General features: G+C 49.3%; 8 protein-coding genes across 8 annotated transcripts; 4 read left to right on the top strand and 4 right to left on the bottom strand.

Annotated features, from left to right (window-relative positions):
• Positions 1 to 22: 22 nt before the first annotated feature.
• Positions 23 to 3,693, top strand: P175DRAFT_0533080 (putative RNA binding protein Jsn1; the record flags this gene model as incomplete). Its single annotated transcript, XM_040900025.1, has 2 exons — positions 23 to 258; positions 321 to 3,693. The coding sequence occupies 2 exons, from the start codon at positions 23 to 25 to the stop codon at positions 3,691 to 3,693; spliced, it is 3,609 nt and encodes a 1,202-aa protein (XP_040751498.1).
• Positions 3,694 to 3,826: 133 nt separating this feature from the next.
• Positions 3,827 to 4,211, top strand: P175DRAFT_0269561 (uncharacterized protein). The gene has a single exon (XM_040892743.1). The coding sequence runs from the start codon at positions 3,959 to 3,961 to the stop codon at positions 4,178 to 4,180; it is 222 nt and encodes a 73-aa protein (XP_040751497.1). The 5' UTR covers positions 3,827 to 3,958; the 3' UTR covers positions 4,181 to 4,211.
• Positions 4,212 to 4,341: 130 nt separating this feature from the next.
• On the top strand, positions 4,342 to 6,051 carry P175DRAFT_0269553 (MT-A70 family). The gene is made up of 2 exons (XM_040892742.1): positions 4,342 to 4,852; positions 4,910 to 6,051. The coding sequence occupies exons 1-2, from the start codon at positions 4,405 to 4,407 to the stop codon at positions 5,875 to 5,877; spliced, it is 1,416 nt and encodes a 471-aa protein (XP_040751496.1). The 5' UTR covers positions 4,342 to 4,404; the 3' UTR covers positions 5,878 to 6,051.
• Positions 6,052 to 6,106: 55 nt separating this feature from the next.
• On the bottom strand, positions 6,107 to 7,148 carry P175DRAFT_0502250 (ubiquitin carboxyl-terminal hydrolase). The gene is made up of 2 exons (XM_040897342.1): positions 7,023 to 7,148; positions 6,107 to 6,925 (listed from the first exon to the last, which is right to left on the bottom strand). Exons 1-2 carry the CDS (start codon positions 7,072 to 7,074, stop codon positions 6,225 to 6,227), a joined length of 753 nt encoding a protein of 250 aa, XP_040751495.1. The 5' UTR covers positions 7,075 to 7,148; the 3' UTR covers positions 6,107 to 6,224.
• Positions 7,149 to 7,610: 462 nt separating this feature from the next.
• Positions 7,611 to 8,855, bottom strand: P175DRAFT_0460495 (putative mRNA decapping hydrolase). The gene is made up of 3 exons (XM_040894727.1): positions 8,750 to 8,855; positions 7,973 to 8,629; positions 7,611 to 7,915 (listed from the first exon to the last, which is right to left on the bottom strand). The coding sequence occupies exons 1-3, from the start codon at positions 8,826 to 8,828 to the stop codon at positions 7,668 to 7,670; spliced, it is 984 nt and encodes a 327-aa protein (XP_040751494.1). The 5' UTR covers positions 8,829 to 8,855; the 3' UTR covers positions 7,611 to 7,667.
• A 140-nt stretch (positions 8,856 to 8,995) lies between these two features.
• On the bottom strand, positions 8,996 to 10,054 carry P175DRAFT_0481025 (ribonuclease H2 subunit C). The gene is made up of 4 exons (XM_040895445.1): positions 9,808 to 10,054; positions 9,675 to 9,752; positions 9,408 to 9,619; positions 8,996 to 9,357 (listed from the first exon to the last, which is right to left on the bottom strand). Exons 1-4 carry the CDS (start codon positions 9,956 to 9,958, stop codon positions 9,328 to 9,330), a joined length of 471 nt encoding a protein of 156 aa, XP_040751493.1. The 5' UTR covers positions 9,959 to 10,054; the 3' UTR covers positions 8,996 to 9,327.
• A 169-nt stretch (positions 10,055 to 10,223) lies between these two features.
• P175DRAFT_0460486 (uncharacterized protein) lies at positions 10,224 to 13,138 on the bottom strand. Its single transcript, XM_040894726.1, has 5 exons — positions 12,954 to 13,138; positions 11,943 to 12,878; positions 11,688 to 11,889; positions 11,006 to 11,325; positions 10,224 to 10,952 (listed from the first exon to the last, which is right to left on the bottom strand). Exons 1-5 carry the CDS (start codon positions 13,085 to 13,087, stop codon positions 10,346 to 10,348), a joined length of 2,199 nt encoding a protein of 732 aa, XP_040751492.1. The 5' UTR covers positions 13,088 to 13,138; the 3' UTR covers positions 10,224 to 10,345.
• A 213-nt stretch (positions 13,139 to 13,351) lies between these two features.
• Positions 13,352 to 18,467, top strand: cef1 (putative cell division control protein (Cdc5)). Its single transcript, XM_040898958.1, has 11 exons — positions 13,352 to 13,497; positions 13,555 to 13,588; positions 13,675 to 14,015; positions 14,069 to 16,011; positions 16,252 to 16,313; positions 16,364 to 16,500; positions 16,593 to 16,620; positions 16,736 to 16,800; positions 16,871 to 16,905; positions 16,956 to 18,109; positions 18,212 to 18,467. Exons 1-11 carry the CDS (start codon positions 13,472 to 13,474, stop codon positions 18,368 to 18,370), a joined length of 3,984 nt encoding a protein of 1,327 aa, XP_040751491.1. The 5' UTR covers positions 13,352 to 13,471; the 3' UTR covers positions 18,371 to 18,467.
• The last annotated feature ends 540 nt before the right edge of the window (positions 18,468 to 19,007 follow it).

Raw genomic sequence — 19,007 nt, 5'->3', positions numbered from 1 at the left:
GCGCGGAGGTCTATAATTGATGATGTTGCCCGTGTCACGGCCCGAAGGGCACATGAGCCTCAACTACATTCCAGCTACCCAGCCAATTTCGGGGCCTTCCACCGGTCGCAGCTCTCCTAGTGACCCGTCTGCATCTACCATTAAACCCCCGTTCGGATCTTCCACCAGTCTCAATGGCGCCGCAGGCTCTATCGGAAGTGCAAGGTTAGGGGCTGGATCCCCTTCTCATGAACTCGGTGCTCGCTTATACTCGAAACGGTATGTGACCAAAGAGATTGTTAAAACCCCCCTTAACTAACCTACGGATTCGTCTTGCCTAGGGCGCGAGAAATTCAAGCGGAGGAAGGAGTTTCCCCAAGTATCTGGGGCCCCCCAACCAGTGGCCATTCTACCCCCCTGCGTGAAAACATCCCCGAGTCCCCAAGCCAAGAGGGCTTCCCCGACCTAGTGCCTACCTCGAGTGGCGCATTGAACAGTCCGGCGCGCAGGGCCCGAGCCGGCACAGTCCCATCCCGCTTCTCCCCCGTCGGCGTGCTGAACGAGGCCACTTTGCAACAACCTTACATTTCCCAGACTTCCCGACCTACCCCATCAACTAGCCCTTTTAGACCTACTGGCGTGTCAGGTATTGACACGGGCTCAAAGCCCGCAACCACCGCTGGCGGAAGTGGTGCAGGTAGCCTTTCTCGCCTTCGAGCTGGCTCAATGCCACAGAGGACCAGCTTCCTAGGATCAGCCGGTCCATTTGGTCCTTCGCTGTTCTCTACGACTTGGGCTACTGGACGTGATCGGGCGACCACACTTACCAGCATCAGATCTTCTGAAGGCCCCACATCCCCTACCCAGTCCTCCTTCTCACGAGATGGACTCACAGATGCCGACGTGAAGACACTGGACTACCTTGGCCTCGCAGAAACCCCGCAACAGGCTCGAGCCACTCTTGTACGACCCACAGTCGATCTCCTTCTTCAGCAACAACAGCAGCAGCAAACCTCTTCGCTCCCCCCTCTGCTAGCAGAGCTTGCGATGATCAAAAACAACAGCCGAATCCGTTCTTATTCCGTCAACGCGAAGGAAAAATACGCCGATGATGAAGACCTTGAGTATGAAAGTCGCTACTCGCAGCTTCCTTCGGGGACCCTCACACCTTCTGCAGCTGCAACGGCAGCCCAACTGGCCGCGACCCAAGCCCAGATTCATCAGCACAACCTAGCTGTGCAAGCATTCGCGAGCCATGCGTCTGCAAGTCGGCCCCGAGCCCGAACTGCTGGTATTCTTGAGGCGCCGCCCCAACGCTCATCCATCAGGAATTATCTTGCCACTCCTTCCCGCCTTGAAAATAGCTTTAGCGCTGCAGACCTCAATATTGCAGAAAGCGGGGAATATGAGGAGCTAGCAGAAGCTGTGCAAATGCTGCATCTAGGTGGAAGCAACGGGCCTAATCTTGCGATGCGATCAGGTGCGGAGCTGGTCGATGAGAATAACCAAGACGGTCCTACGCGCGCTTTGTGGATCGGCAGCATCCCAGTCTCGACAACCGTGACATCTTTGGAGGCTATTTTCAGCATGTATGGTAAAATCGAATCCACTCGCGTGCTGACCCACAAGAACTGCGGCTTCGTCAACTTCGAGCGCATCGAAAGCGCTATTCAAGCCAAGTCGTTACTGAACGGCAAGGAGATCTTCCCCGGGGCCGGCCCTGTCAGGATCGGTTATGCGAAAGTTCCTGGAGCTTCCAATTCCGGTACCCCCGGTGTGAATGGTGCTCAGTCTTCTCCTACTCCTGATCCCAACGCGAAGTCTAATGTGCCAGATGATGCTGAGAGATTTAGCAGCGGGACTAGCGTCCCTCAGATTCCTGCACTTGCCGATCTTCAACCGGAAATGGTGCAGATTGTAAAAGAGTTCGGAGCGACAGATGATGATACCATCAAGATTACCGCGAATATCCAACAGGCAGTCTCGTTCCAGGCGTTTAGCGACGAAATTCCCCCAGTTCCAGAGCCCAACCAAACTAGGATTTTCGACGCCCCTCGTCTCCGCGATATTCGAAAGAGGATCGACAATGGCGCCTGCTCCGTGCAGGAGATTGAGGAAACTGCGGTGGCAATGCTCCCTGAAATTGCGGAACTTTCTTCAGATTACCTAGGCAATACTGTTGTCCAGAAGCTCTTTGAATACTGCTCGGAGTCCACTAAGGAGCAAATGTTGCTTCAGATCTCCCCCCATCTTGCTGAGATCGGTGTTCACAAGAATGGTACTTGGGCGGCACAGAAGATAATCGATGTGGCCAAGACCCCGGTCCAGATGGGAATGATAGTTGACGCGCTCCGCCCATACACTATCTCTCTTTTCCTCGACCAATATGGAAACTACGTCCTGCAGTGCTGCCTGCGTTTTGGCGCTCCGTACAACGATTTTGTTTTTGAAACTATGCTGAGCCGTATGTGGGAGGTGGCTCAAGGGCGTTTCGGAGCTCGGGCTATGCGTGCATGCCTTGAAAGTCACCACGCTACGAAGGATCAGCAGCGCATGCTCGCAGCTGCTATCGCCCTCCACAGTGTACAGCTTGCCACCAATGCCAATGGTGCTCTTTTGCTTACCTGGTTCCTGGACACCTGTACCTTTCCTCGACGACGAACTGTGCTTGCTCCTAGGCTTGTGCCCCACCTAGTGCATCTCTGCACCCACAAGGTGGCTTATTTGACGGTGCTCAAGGTTATCAATCAGCGAAACGAGCCCGAAGCCAGGGAAATCGTGCTGAAAGCTCTTTTCTTCAGCCCAGGTGATGAGGTGCTAGAAAAGATCCTCAGCGATCAAACGTCAGGAGCAACTTTGATTTTCAAGGTTCTTACCACGCCGTTCTTCGACGAGTCCATGCGAGCGGAGGTCGTCAAGAATGTATCTAGGGTGCTCACAAAGTTGAAGGCTACGCCTAGCCAGGGGTACAAACGTTTGATGGATGAGGTTGGCTTGTCTTCGCGAGGAGGATCTCGGGATAATCATCATGGCCGTGATAATACTAGCCATACCCCCGCCACCGAAAAGCAACAGCATCGCCCCACATCCCGCCAGACGACCTCCAACAATTATCCCTCGCAGCCAACCTTGGAAAGGCAATATAGCGGGCAGCTCCCTCCCTCTATGGGCCAGGGGTTGGATAATGTGCGCTCCTTGCCATTGGATCAGCAACCAAATGCGTCCTCGTTCGAGCCGTATCCTGTCAATGGAGTAGGGGGGCTTGGCTCTGCAGGCACCATGAATTCTCTGAATGGAATGGGCGGGTTAAACGGTGCTGGGTTTGGCCAGGACCCTTTGATGCCTATGGCACAGCAGCCGATTCAGTACCAAGCGTATCTCACTGCTCAGTCTCGTGGGGTATCTCCAGGGGGACTTTACCCTGGTTTGGGCAACTCCAACTTCGGATACCAAACAGGATCGGACAGTCTTCGAGGAATGCAACCCCAACCTACACCTTTACCCGGGGCCCCCTCGCAGATCAACCCAGGCTCCATGATTAACCAGCCTCCTTACGCTTCCCAACAATTTAGCCCCGTCATGGGGACGACTCAGATGTATCAGTACCCCTCGCAGTTCTACTCTCAAACACCACCTGTTCAAGGACAGTCAGCTGGGGGACGACGTGGACGTGTAAGTTACCTTTTGCATGCAGGCGATCCTGTCCGAGCATGAAGCTGACATACCTGCCTACAGCGCTGAACCTCTCCCTTATATCTTTTTTAATCCATCTTGGCTTCGACCTTGTGTATAAAGTTATTCTTTTATTTTTCTTATCTTTCGAGATACAGAGATTAGTATGGATATATGTACGGAATGACACTACCAAACCTAGATCGACGCTGGATCGTCTTGGAAAAGGGGGAGGAAGAAGTGACAAAAGGAAAAAAAAAAAACAAGTGTTGCGATTTCTGTTTTCTTCTGAGAGCATAGTGATGCCATGTCAATAAGTTCCAAAGTGATTCCAACACCTTTCTCGTGGCTATGGGTTCTTTACTTTTGCGGATTTTCCTTCATCATAGCTCTGTTGGATATAAAACAATTCTTATTGTTTAGTATTATTACCATTACTCATGATCATGATTATGACTACGATGCATTGCTTGATTGTATCTACAAGATGTCTGTCTGGATTTTGGGAGATTATAGAGTTAAATGTTGAATCAATTTGTGTTTATGTTATTTGAAAATTGAGATTTATATGTTTTAACACAAAGATTTTGGTGTCAAGACTCAGACTTCTGTTTCCCGAGTTGGAGATGCAAATCCAGATAGATATACGGAGGAGGGGATCTCTCCGCATAACTTTCCCCAAACCTCCATCGTCGACATTCCAAACAACCAACTCCACCTTGACAAGTAAACCCAAGGACATTATGATTCGAAATGGGAGAAACACCTTCAATCCTCTACGAGAACTCTGGCGGTACGATCTTTTTAGTCGATATCCCGGCCTCGATTGAGTCCGCACAAAAACCTTCCGCCCAATGTTCGTCGCGTGGGACCAACGCGAACCAACGACGCCCTAGGCATAAGGCTACAAAAACTCATATTCTCTCTTCAAGACCATTAGGAACACCTTATCCGGGGTCCTCAGAGCCCAAAACAAAAGCTGCGCGTGAGAAAGTTCTGGGGCGAATCCCGGCCTCCGAATTGGAATTCTACGCAGAAGTTCAGCCTCTCATTGTCAACGCTCTGAACCACATTAGGGAAAACCGCCAGCCTGGAGATAGTTGGTGTACCTTGCGGTCTGTGTTCGAATATGGGTGTCCAGATCCCGAACATTCCGGGAAACCAGATAAACCCCAGCGAGGAAAGAAGAGGATGAGAGAAAGTGTCCCAAAACTTCTCAGCAATGAGTTTCAGTTCCTAACTGGAGATTCAAAAGTAGATCAGGAAGCACAAAGGCAGGATGCTAGCAGCGATCCACCGCTGATTCTATCGCCGGGTGTCAATAGGTTCGATTCTATGTCGGAGATATCGAATACCCTAGCCAGAAACACCTCGTTTCAAGAAGCAGTGATTCAAGTTCGTTGTCACTGTGATGTGGAGGAGGAGTCTTCCGTGTCGATCGTCAGCGAAGATGAATTGAGTCAGAATGGACAACAGCACCACCACTATCACACATTTTATGTACCCCCGTCGTCAAACTTGCTGCTTCGCAAACTTCCGATAACACCGTCCTGTACGAATGTACAGCAATCACCACCGATGCAGCCAATCCCCGGTCTACCACGAGACCAAAAATTCAACCTCATTCTATTTGATCCGCCATGGTCGAACAGGTCTGTTCGTCGCAGTGGCCATTACCACACGCAATGTTATCTTGATGACGACTCTCTTTCACGGAAAATAAGCGATATCCTCAAGATACATTCTACAGATACGACTATTTGGGCCCCTAATTCCTCTATTGCTGCCATATGGGTTACTAACTCCGCGAAATCGAAGAAGATAGCGTGCAATGCTCTCCACGAAGCAGGTTTTATGGTGTGTGAAGAATGGATATGGATCAAGACTACTACAAAAGGCGAACCTGTTACACCGTTAGAGGGTCTTTGGAGAAAGCCTTACGAGGTTCTTGTCATTGGGAAAAGGGCATGTAATCAGTGGAAAACCAGGGGACCTAATCAAATCTTCCAGAGAGTCATTGCTGCAGTCCCGGATGTCCATTCACGAAAGCCTCACTTGAGGGATCTCTTCGAAAAGGTATTCTTTTCTCCTGAGGATGTACCCAATCCGTTTAATCGCGGTCGTACTTACTCTGCTTTGGAGGTGTTTGCCCGGAATCTGACAGCCGGATGGTGGGCTTGTGGTGATGAGGTGCTTTTGTTTAATTCAGAAGAATGGTGGATTTGACCCGAATCTTGGATGTATCACTATAGAGCTGAGCTTGTGTATATATCTATAAACCGCTATACATGCTATCCAAAGAGTGTTTATCAGGTAGACACTCCGTACTAATGCAATTCCATGTCCCGTACATATGTATGCCTTAAATTACAAGTCTCCTGGGATAACCACATCTTTAACCCCCCCCCCCCCCCCCCTGTATTGAGTAAATCCATCAACATGTACAGTTAGTTACCTATCCGATGCAAAGGATCCTGTTGACCTTGATATGCAAACCCTCACAAACCCAGGAAGAGAAAACAATAACACCACATGAAAAGAAAAGAAAAGAAAAGAAAAAATCAATCAATCAATCAATCAAACACCTCCCCCAAACTAACAAGACTAAACCTCAAATCCGGATTTCCTCCCTTCGCCTCCGTCTCCAAGAACCGCCTCACTCCCAGATTCAGCGCCTTCTCACTCAACGCATCCTCGTCGGCCGCCAACCTCCCGCGCTCCAACGGCCCCTTCCTCCGCCCATCTAACTCCCACAGCCGTCCGTCCTGCCCCTTCACAAACGCCACAAAGTGCAAGTCCACGTTATCCTCCGCCTGCGGGGCCGCTGTATCCCCCAACCGCGCCGCATCCGCATGCGCACTCTCCAACGCCTTGCTTTCGTACAACAGATCCGCCCTCTGCCCTGGCGCGAGCGGCTCCGCATCCCGAAGCAGTGCTTCCAGATCCGACCCGGGGAGAACATGGCTCCGCGGCTCGCCGTTGGACACGGCATGCAGCAGACCGATCAACCCGCACGCGTTGCGGATGGTTTGCTTGAACCACATGACTGGCTCGGCGGGTCCAGAGCCGGTGTATTCGGCAAGAGGCGCGTCCTCGGCTATACGGGAGGATTCGTAGGTTTTTGAAACGGGGAAGACAAGGAGGAGGGCGTGCGAGGGCCGCGGGACGAGGGCGAGCAGGTCTGGTTCTTCGATTGAGAAGACGTCGGAGAAGCCAAGGGTGGGGACGAGGCCAAGTTGGTGGACTAGGTGGGACATTACTTCAGGGTTGTTTTCTGATCCATTTGTTCATTCATTCATTATTATCATTCTTCTTCTTCTTCTTCTTGTTGGCTAGGGGGAGGGGAGGTGGGGTTCGTTGGTTGACCGTACCGAGTGGCACAAAGGCCTTGTTTGTATTTGGGACATCGGGGTTTTCTGCCATGGTTGTAAAGGATTCGTCTTTCTCGGGTTAGAATGCTGGAGTAAAGTCCTTTTTTGGATGGGGAAAGAGAAGAGATACGAAGGTGAGGTATGTGTTCAAGAAGATAGATAGATAGACGGTGCTGCTATTCTCACGGCGGTCATTCTCAAGGCATAGCCATTTTAGGTTAGTAGGGGGGTACCTAACTAACCATAGTTAGTGTATGGGTCCTCGCTAGTTAATATGTAGTTATGTGGGGTACCTGGATTATCTATAGATTACTCTGTATACCTCTCTAATTTCTATAACTAGTTAGTGGCTCCTTGGAGAAAGATCTTACATAATTATACCTTTATAGTAGCTTTAAATTTATCTACTAGTACCTATATAACCTTGTAGAAGACCTTATAGAGATATGAATTATAGACATGGGTAGAATCTCTACCTACGCCGAGAGTTAATCCATTCTGGGGTTCTACCCACGCCGAGCTGTAAGCCCAGCATCATTGTATATCTGACAAGATCGGTTTACAGCTATGTCTTTTAGAATTGAACCTCTTGTATGTTTTCATTTCATTTCACTGGTGCATTCATCAAAGCATCTAATATAGAGTCTAGTTGGCTAGTCCAGGCTTCGTCCCCTGCTTAAGCGGAGAGTAGACGCTTGTCCACAGCTCACTCGCTTCCCCAAGGAAATAAGTCAAGCTGATATCTGCCATGCTCGCCTCTTCGTCTCCAGAAAGGGTCTCCAGTTGAGCGATGATATTCTCCAATCCAAATGCCTTGCCGGTTGCCTGTGTGCTGCCAGCTTCCAGCATAACATTGACAATGTGGATATGGAAATGATAGTATGTGGGTTGGTCTAATGCTCGCATTAACAACGATCAATCTCAGCAAAATTGATTGGAAACCCACTTACAATGCACATAGAGCTTCAACTGATCCTGCTCCAGCTCAGGATACATCTTGACTGTACCCTCAAGCACCCGCTGTCGTAGATACCGCAGCCAAGGGATATGCTTTTTCTTGAGATCCCGCAGGCTCCAAATGTCGCGTCTATGCACCAGAGCCAGCAAATGCAGCGACCCCATGGTCTTTCTATCCCAATTGAGATCCGGTAGCATCAGGAATCCGTCTTCCGGTCCATGTCCCGGATCTCGCAGAATTACATCCTCCTGCTCGGTGCGTCCCTCCAGAATATTAAATACCCAATTTAATCGCCCCGCCTCTCGCGTGGCTTTCATGTAAGGCTGGATATAATCACGGTAGATCCCCGGTGTCTCGGTTACCATGCGGAGTACCTGGTCCGAATACTTCTTGATGTGTTGCTCTGTGCACGGCCAGATGAGATTCAGCTTGAGATCATGCGATGGTTGACCATCTGCATCTGACCCCGAGGATGCCAGATACCATCGGTAGATATCGTTATCTCCCAGGTTGTTCACGCGTGTGATTGCAGAGTGGAAGGCTTTCAGAGAAGCGAGGGATTCGGTTGCGAATGCTGCGCGTTCGGCGGTAAGGATGCCTTGTTTTCCATCAATGGATCCGAGAAGGGCAATTCGGCGTCCGTTCTGATCTAGAAATTTTATAATTAGTTCCCGTCGCTTGCGAAAAGCCAAAAGAAAGCCTCATTAGATTTGTTGCCTGTCTATCCTTTTGCGGGGAAGTGGGTAGGGCACGGCACGGCAGGACAGACCTTGCTTGAGGAGCCTAGAAACCTCGAATTTCGCAATGAGCGCTTCAGGTGCAGCTTTGACTTCATTATTTGTCTCCATTATTAAAAAAAAAAAAAAAAATGCGAGTTGACCCTATGAAGCTCTCTATATTGAAAGAGTAAGACTGTCGGGCTCCCAAATCTGTTAAAACTGGCAGAATCCGTGGCGGTCAGTTAGATCAACTAAGGACCGATCAATACGCATACGGAGTCAAACAAAAGCAGGTGGGGAGTAGGATTGATTTGCTTTAGTCTACATAGAATATGTGCCTAGTTACCGTCGATAGCAGTCTGACAGATGGCAATCGGAAATAAGCCCGAGTACCGCGAACTAGGTGCCAGCGCTCATCACTGTTTCTTGAAGGCTTTCTCGTCGGTATCATGTCTTGCGCTGTGGACGGCCTTGTGTTTCCAGGGGCCCCAGGGCTGGGAATTAGCTGGCTATATCGAAGCGCGTCCACACCGGAAGCTGACTTGATCGCGCACCGCGCTCGATGTCATCTATAGCCGCGTGGATTTGAAGTCGTCAATATGAATGAGTTATCCACTCAAGTAGAGAACTACTTTTCTTGACCATGTTGGGAGTGCATCTACTCTTCCGTTAGCCTGGGGACATGATTCGCATAGAGGCCACACCTACCGCTTCTGCAAATCTCACCCACTCTTCGACCCCTTTTACGAAGGGGTCATCCGCAGCTGGAATCGTTTCATGTCCCCAGACTATATAATCCCCGAAAGTAGCCTGCCTCTCTAGAATCTCCACAGGTTCTTCTGGTTCGGCGTCCTCATCCACAATGGCCACGTCTTTTCGTGGAGTCGGCATGACGCGATCTGTTTGCGTGACTACAACCCCTATGAAGAGTGTTGGTAAAAATCCATAGAAATCAGGGCATGCTTGGTCTCATACCTTCGTATCCCTCTGGGATAGCGACGCGGCGGCCTCGCAATTTACGGCCTCGGAAGTAGGCAGTTTGGAGATTTGTATCTGGAAAATTTATCAGCACATGAGTTAATTCGTAAATGGTAAGGCTCGTTCCCACCTTTTTCGTCTGCACTGGGGGTCCAGTATCGCTTGAGTGATTTCACAGGGCCATCGTAGTGGACTTTGCAAGGGAGGATATTTGGCGTGCAAGTATCTGCGGCGCTGTTTTCCTTGGTTTCGGGGTGTTGCTGTGGCTGGATGGCGAACATGATTCCGTCAGTGCCTTGAATTGCGAAACTTAGTACCTGGAAAGTCTTTGATAATTGAGAGATTGAGGTTGAGGTCTTGGTGGTTGAAGTGTCGGAATGGTGGCTGCGGGTTATTATCTTGGAAGCGCGACGCGTTCACCGCGTAAAGTGGGAGCGGGAGCAGACCCTGAAGCGCAACTAGACTGCGAATTTGGGATTTCTCGATTGATTTACAACCTCGACATTGAACTATGCTATCACTGAATGGAAAGGTTATTTTAAGTGTGTATTTATGATTTCTCTAATCTACCTATCCATTTGCTGGGGATGTACTCCGTAACAATCGAAAGAATCAAGAATATGGGGTATATCTAAGGCATTCGCCGGTGAAACCAAGACTAGGTACTACTACCTCTTGCGCGTTTTCTTCTTCTTCTTTTTCTTCTTCTTATCGTCTGCTCCCCCTTCTTTACTCTCGGGAGCCACGCGCACTGGCCATTTCTTCAAATGTTCCCGTTCAAATTCATCCTTGTCGCGCCGGTACAAAAGCATTGTAGCCTTCGCATCCTCCACACTAGAATGCGCACCGTCTTGAATGTCTAACCCAAGGAACTCAGAAGCAAGCACCTTTAACCTAGGAGAACCTCCACCGGCCACCTTCCGATAAGGGGGATGTTTGCTGGTATCTCTGATGTCGCGCTTGGGGTGACTGAGTAGGAGGGCGTCCAAGTCGTTTCGAAGAGCATGTCCAACAAGTATTCGCCCATCCAGAATATCCGTGACTTCTTTCTGGACCTGTTCAAGGGTCCGCGCCTCTATCATATGCTTTGGGGCTATGCCGCTAACGTGTGTCCGCCAATCCGTAACCATCTCTTTTGGCCGTACATAAGAGTCGTAAACCTGTTCGCCATTGAAGTTGACGATACTCACTCGGGCAAGCGCAGAGTCGTTGTCTGGGTTTGGTCCAACGCCGACCATTTCGCAATCCATAGCGACATATTTACCTATTTCGGCACTTCGAGTCCATCAGCAGAGGTTAGAATCTATAGAAAGTATTTGAGTACTCACGTTGGTGAACGGCCCTCGTTGACTTTCGAAACCGTTGCGGTAGAATTCCGGCTCAACACAGATTTTTCGGTAGCGTCCTGGGTACCATTTTCGCCTCCACCTGCTTGGGACATTCTCTTCCTTTTCTTTAGAATTTGTACACTTTGCGGGGTTCGTTTTCCTGCTTCTTTGTTGGTCTTCTGTTTCTTCACCAGAGCATTTTGAGGCTCCCGATCGGATCGCTTGCGTTTTGTTGTAGAGGTGGAGACTTCTTTTTGCAGTGTCTCCTGGAGTTTCTTCCAATTGCTGGAAAGAGATTTCAGTTCCATCCCAGTGATAGGCTCAGGGGTTTTGCAGAGTGAGGTGGTCTGCAATCCGAAGAAAAAGAGAAAAGAAAGATGGCTGCGGATCCGAAGACCGCGCGCTAAAATCTGGACAACCTCCGACGGCCCACTTATATCCTTTCTCTATAATGTTAACCATAGGTACCTGTTCTGCTGTGCTCTGTCAACATTTAGGGGCTTTGGGAGTGATACAGTCTACACAGATTGAATGGAATATGAATATGAATATGAATCTGAATCTGACTTTTATGTAACCCGCCCATACATACATACATGATGATATCTATTGGAATATTCGCCAGGAAAAAAAAAATGTATTAAAAGATCCACCAAACAAATCAGACCTAAAGACCCGGGACCTTGAAATCCTTGTAGGCCCATTTCTCGGTTACCTCTCTCTTCGCCTTCTTTGGCTGGGAAATTGGCTTGCGAGACTCGAGCTTTCCTTGGACAATCAGAGTCCGGAATCGATCGTCAAGAAGATTGCCCTCTGGCTTCAGCAGGCGCAACGAATCCTGAAGTTCATCAGGTAGTGTAACTTCCACCGGCTTCTCGGGGGCCCTAGTATCATATGAGTAAGGGCAAGGAAGGGGGCTGTGGACATAATAACGTACCTTAGCTTGCCTAGAGGCCTGCGGCGCAGAACAGTATCATCAGCTTCATCAGAAGAATCTTCGCTGTGCTGTGCGACTTCCAGCTTGTTTTCTTGCATTTGGTCTGCGATAGCCTTTGCATTCTTTACTTGATCTTCTTTCTTCTGCATTTGAGCCTCCCATTTGGCTTGCCTCTCGGCTTCCTTCCGTCGCTGTATCTTATTCCTCTGTGTCTTGGTCTTTCTCTCAGGGCGTTTCTTGTTCAGCCATTCTGGCTTCTCATACTCGCTCTCGAATCCCTCCCAAGCGCTCTCGTCATCCGACCTGACCCCACCATCATCCTCTCCGGCTTCCACAATGAGACGCTGCCGTTCTTCCTCCTTACGCTCCTCCTCCAATCGTTTCTTTTCAGCCTCGACGGCCTTCGCTCCTTGTTCTTGCAGGAGCCGATCCCAATCCTCGAAAGTCGGGTTATAACTCGTCCCTGCATTCGGCTTCAGAACGGCGGGAATAGCTTTCCCGTTTGCTGCAAGAGAAATCGGGGCATGTTTCAAAGTTTCTGGCGCGACTTTCGGTTTGGGCTTTGGCAAAAAATCGAACTGAGGATCTTCCACAGGGGCTGCATCCGCTTCATCTGCCCACGGATCATAAAGGCCGCTTCCGCCGGACTTATTCATTGGGTTCCCATCCTTGGCCACCTGTTTTAAGCGCAGCCATTCCTTGCGACTTACCCAGTCGCTCTTGTGCTTCTTGGTTTTTGGCTCGATAACACCATCTGTCAGCTTCGGGTTCACACGCTTGCGAGTGTCCAAAGCTGCGATGGCGGATCTCTGGGCCAAAATCTCCTCTGATTTAAGGGCCCTTTTATTCTGTTTCCGGTATGCGTCGCGGATTTCTGATGAGCCGGTTGTGTCAAATGTAAACAGCTCCTCGGAGGGTTTCTCTGCCAGGACACCTCTAGATTGAAAAACAAGTTAGTTGACATATGATAATATATAGAGGGGGGAAAATGAAATTCAAAATATTCATTACCCTTTGATTTCTTCCTCCTTTAAAAGACGGAGGCCTTCTTGAACCTCCGATACATCGACATTTTTTCTCCAGGCCTTCTTGCCCTTACGGGAAGGTTGACTGTATTGCTGAGGGGCCTTGACTGAAGACGACATTCTGAAGATCCTCTCAGTGAATATTCAATGTCGAGTTGTAGAAATGGGCACCTCCTCGTATTGGCAAATTTCCTCCAAGTCGGGATTATTTTCGACCAAAAATCTGGAGCCGCTTACATAAACACGGCCACCAGCGGGGCGACACTAAAAGCGTCTATCGCGCTAAACTCTTTCGCGCCTATCACGGAGAGTCGCTGAGCGCCGCTTCGCTTTCTTCATCATTTCGCTTTTCACCCGCGTCGAGTGGTTGTCGACACCGGCCAGCTTGGACATTACAGTCTCAGCTGCTTGTCTATATTCAGATCCGTTGATTTTACTAGCGGAATTTACTTATTCGGAGATAGTTGATTGGTTTAGTGACAATCTCGCCGAATCTTACCAGCCATGCCGGTCGTCAAAGGAGGTGTTTGGTAAGAACCCTGTCAGGTCAGAATACTATGATCTAATCTCAGCTAACATATATACAGGACCAATATCGAGGACGAGGTCCTTCGTGCGGCGGTAAGCTCATCTAGACAAGCTATATAGTAACCAGCTACGACATTTACCTTTGCGATGGGGCTAACTTCTCACCGTTGCTCTTCTAGGTATCCAAGTACGGTCTCAACCAATGGGCGCGTGTATCTTCGTTGTTGGCTAGAAAAACGCCAAAGCAGTGTAAAGCACGATGGGTTGAATGGCTAGATCCCGGTATCCGAAAAGTCGAGTGGTCTCGCGAGGAAGATGAGAAGCTGCTACATTTGGCCAAGTTGATGCCGACACAGTGGCGGACAATCGCGCCCATTGTAGGACGCACAGCAACTCAGTGTTTGGAGCGCTATCAGAAGCTTCTGGATGAAGCGGAGGCTCGTGAAAATGATGAACTAGGCTTGGGAGGGCCCGGTGCGGAATCCTCCGCTCCTAGTGCGGACGACGTCAGGCGGTTACGGTACGCACTCAGATGCTCGGGTTTCGCTCTTCTTTTTTACTAATTATATACAGACCCGGTGAATTAGATCCCGATCCAGAGTCAAAGCCCGCTCGTCCCGATACAATCGATCTCGACGAAGATGAGAAGGAAATGCTGAGCGAAGCTCGTGCACGTTTAGCGAATACACAGGGTAAAAAGGCGAAGCGCAAGGCTCGAGAGCGACAATTAGAAGAATCACGACGCCTGGCAGTCCTTCAGAAACGCCGCGAACTGAAAAATGCGGGCATTAATATCAAGGTTGTTACCCGCAAGCAGGGCGAGATGGACTACAACGCAGATATCCCTTTCGAAAAGCCCGCCGCTCCTGGATTTTATGACACTATGGAGGAAGAAGCCCGAAACGAAAGGCAGCGGGAAATGTTCGACCCCCGGAAACAACAACTGGCCAACAAGCGTAAAGGAGATCAAGACGAGGATGCCGACCGCAAGAAGAGGAAAAATGACAAGAATAGTAACTCCGCTGCTTTTGCTGCTGCTGCACGAGCCGGTCAGATGCAGAAGATCCGAGAGGCGGAACAAAGTAGCAAACGACGAGCACTGGTTCTGCCCACCCCTCAAGTTAGCGAGAGCGAGATGGAAGATATTATCAAGATGGGGATGGCAGGGGATAGAGCCAGTAAAATGGCTGGTGATGAAGATGGTGCCCGTGGCCTGATTGGGAAATACTCAGCTATTGTCGGGGGAACCCCAATCAGAACGCCTAGGGCTCCGCCAGAGGAGGATCACATTGCCAACGAGATCCGCAACATCAGAGCATTGACAGAAACCCAGTCATCCCTGTTAGGTGGAGAAAATACTCCTCTACACGAAGGAGGATCTTCTACAGGCTTCGATGGGATCGCTCCCCGACGTCAACAAATCGTGACTCCAAATCCAATGGCCACGCCTTTCCGACAGGGAGGTGCAATGGGTGCCACACCTATGCGAGGCGGTATTGGTCCTGGTGCAACCCCCCTACGAACCCCTCGAGACCACTTCGCACTGAATCAGGAGGTGGGAGGTGGACAGCTCGTTGGAAGCACTCCCAAAGAAATAAGGATGCAAGAGAATCTCTCTCGCCAAAGCATCCGCAGCAAGCTGGCTGCTCTCCCCAAACCCAAGGAAACTGAGTGGGAGCTCGAGGAACTTCCCGATGAAGCCGCTGAGCCTGGTACGGCCACTGAATACGTAGAAGAGGACTCGGCTGAGCGAGATAGAAGGGAACGAGAAGCTCGAGAGCGAGCTGCTGAAGCTGAGCACAAACGCCAAACCCAGGTTTATCAGCGTGCACTACCCCGTCCTAGTGTTCTGGATATCGACGCATTAATGGAACGGGCGTCACATGTAACGGACCCGGTTGTTGGCTTGATTACGAAAGAAGCTGCTCTTCTTATTGCTAACGATGCACGCAAATTCCCTGTCCCCGGTTCGAAAGTAGAAGGGAAGCCTCGAAAGTTGGAAAAGCTTGATGATCAGTTGTTGGAGCAAGCTCGTGCGGCCATTGCCGCTGAAATCACATCAGCTGGCAAGCTGCAAGAGTGGGCGGACGAATTTGATAGCCAGTGGTCGTCCAGGCACTCTAGTACTATTCCGGGTCTTTCAAACTACGCCGATGATGGGGAAGAGGATGTCTATGAACAAGAGCAGCAGATGATTGGCGCGTTTGATAATGTGCAAGCCAATTTACTTGCTACTGCGGATCGGGGGAATAAGCTGGAGAAGAAGCTGGCGCTTCATTATGGTGGATATCAAAACCGGGCGAAGACGCTACGAACCAAGATTGTGGAAGCGCACGCAGCCCTCGAAAAATCGACAGATGAGCTGGATGCTTTCCGCACCCTGCAAATTTCAGAAGAATCGGCGATTTCGAGGAGGCTCGAGAAACTACGAGAGGATGTGGCCTTTGTGATGCGACGAGAACGAGAAGCCCAAGAGCTCTATCGATCCCGAAAGGAGGAGCTGGAGGAGCTGGTTGGTGGAACTGGAGTTCTGGTTAATGGGTGGAATTAAGAGACTGGTAGCTGTCTTCATTAAAGCACCAATACTGTACTTCACAATGTAATCTGGTAAAAAAAAATATATATTATCACGTTTTCCCTTGAGAATGTAACAAGCTGTGTCCTTCCAAAGCTATGATGATGATGCTGATGATGACGACGATAGGGGAAGAAGAACCAAAAAGAAGCGGATGTGATGGCAAAAGAGAGCTGGGTAGAGGTAAAAATCACCAAGGCGGTCGGTCTCTCTTCCACCCTGCACAACAGACATTCCTCACCAGTCGCATCAAGAGACTCGCTCATTTTCATCACACAGTTCCTCCCACGTAGTCTTTTCATCCCGGTTTTCTCATCCATCGGGCTGGGAATCCCTCTTTAGATACGATGGGCGTCAGGGATTCTCATGGGGAGGCCACTGGGACTCCCGACCCCGTCGAGAAGGGGTTCGCCACCCTCAACACCATCAGGTAAGATCTATGGCTTCAAATATTACCAAAAAGATTCCCCTAGGGTGTTTGACCCTGGTTTTATCGGTCGCGTATACTAATTAAGCTGATAGGATCGGTGTCAAGGCCATGGTGCAAAAGGTTAGTTTTCTCTTCCCCCTCGGAAAATCCCATCTCGTCTCCGATCACGGATTCTTTCGCGGTCTGTCACGTGATGATATACCATCCAGATGGCTAACGACGACCTCATGTATAGGACGGGGAATTGCGAAAAGCGGAGATCCTGTCCATTAAACAGCGGAAAGATGGTCTTGCTTTCTAGTAAGTCATCTCACGGGTTTATATCCCGACTTTCAAACGAAGCAGTCAAAGCTGATATCGATTCCGACAGTGTCCATTATGTAGACTTTAACAAGCGTCTTGATGGTAAGGAATTCGAAGCTCTTCAGGATTTACTGTGCTAACGGTCCCAATAGAGTGGATTCCGTCTGCGAGGATTGACTTGTCTTATGAAGTTGAATGGCCTCAACCTGAGAAGCCAGAAAAGAAGAAGACTGGCCCAGCCAAGGCTCCAAGCAAGAATAAGCGGCCCCAAGCTGGCAGCCGTGATGTCTCTGCAACCCCAGATCTTCTCGCTGGCAAGAATACCAACGTGGGTAAAGCCCAGCGGCCATCTAAAGCAGGTGGGAAAGAAAATCGCGATGATACCCCCGTGAATTTGTCCATCGTGGGCTCGGAAGCCGTGTCTGCAGAGGCAACACCTAAAGCCGATTCCGATGATATTGACATGATTGACGTGAGCTTCTCTGAAGCCAAAGATGTGAAGGAGGAAGAAGAGAAGGCTGGCCTCATGTCTCGAGAAGAAGAAATTGAAAGGCTGCGTACGAGTGGTAGTATGACTCAAAATCCCACAGAAATCCACCGCGTTCGAAACCTGGATCGTCTTCAGATGGGCAAGTTTGATGTCGAGCCCTGGTACTTTTCGCCTTACCCTGCATCGTACTCCGACGCAGAAGTGGTTTACATTGACGAGTTCTGCTTAAGCTACTTTGATGATAAACGCGCATTTGAGCGTCACCGCGCAAAGTGTACGCTTGTGCACCCTCCTGGTAACGAGATCTATCGGGACGACTACATCTCCTTCTTCGAAGTGGATGGCCGTCGCCAACGCACCTGGTGCCGTAATCTCTGTCTCCTCAGCAAACTCTTCCTTGACCACAAGACCCTTTACTATGACGTTGACCCATTCCTTTTCTATTGCATGTGCACCCGCGACGAAACCGGCTGCCACCTAGTCGGCTACTTCTCCAAAGAAAAGGACTCCGCTGAAGGCTACAATCTGGCTTGTATCTTGACCCTCCCCCAATACCAACGACGCGGGTTCGGAAGACTCCTCATTTCCTTCAGCTACGAGCTCAGCAAGCGAGAAGGGAAGCTAGGGTCGCCAGAGAAACCCCTGAGTGATCTTGGACTGTTAGGATACCGACAGTACTGGCGTGAAACACTTGTCGAGTTGCTCATGGAGCCTGGTCGCGAATCGATAAGTGAAAACGAACTGGCCGTTTTGACGTCGATGACGGAAAAGGACGTCCATGAAACCCTAGTCGTCTTCAACATGCTCCGGTATCACGTAAGCCCTTCTTCCCCTACTCTCTTCCCCCTCTTTCCACCTGCTCTCGCACATAGACAACATAACCTAACTAACGACTTTTTTTTTTTTTTTTTTTTTTAGAAAGGAAACTGGGTTATCGTACTTACTGACCAAGTGGTGGAAGAGCGAAAGAAGCGACTAGAAAAGGAGAAGCTCAAGGGATCTCGCAAGATCGACCCTGCGCGACTCCAATGGAAGCCTCCCGTGTTCACTGCATCCAGCCGAACATGGAACTGGTGAACATCTGTGGGAGGTTTGTTTGTTTGTTTTTTTTTTTTTTTCTTGTACACTTATTACGCGTATTAGCAAGGAGATGATGGCATGCATTATGGCGTTTAGGGTGACGACCTGGAGATAGATACCTTGATTTTTTGGGCGGCGTGAATAACAGCGGGAGTGTTTACTCGAGATCAGATCAATCAATTAATCTTTTTTATAATTAACTCCAAATCATCCAGCTTACTTTGTACCAGTTTGGTTAAGCATATATTGTATGCATGGTGGTATACATATATAGCAAATAGCCTACATTGTATATGAAGATATATCTCCCAAGTTTGCAAGTAAAAAAGTACAGAAAAATATATTTACCACTACTAAGTCGTCGATGAGATAATGAAGAAGATAAAAAAAAAAAAATGATATCTGAGAGTGATTTAACTAATTTATTGTCTGCTCAATCTCTTGACATACCACTACCGAAAAACCAAGTATGAAGAAGACGTTCATTTCTCCTGGCGCCGAGGCATGCATGTATTCTGAATGTTCTGTCTGCCATTTAACATCACCTTTGAAATGCTTAGTTCACCTCTGCTGCAGAGCATGTTAAAATAAAAGAACCATAATATGGGCTGTATACAGATTCCGACATTTGCAT

This window comes from Aspergillus ochraceoroseus (assembly GCF_002846915.1).
Source record: "Aspergillus ochraceoroseus IBT 24754 chromosome Unknown P175scaffold_5, whole genome shotgun sequence".
In the NCBI taxonomy this organism is placed as follows: domain Eukaryota; kingdom Fungi; phylum Ascomycota; class Eurotiomycetes; order Eurotiales; family Aspergillaceae; genus Aspergillus; species Aspergillus ochraceoroseus.
The sequence above is the reverse complement of the archived record's forward strand: the minus strand, read 5'-3'. Positions and strand labels throughout refer to the sequence as shown.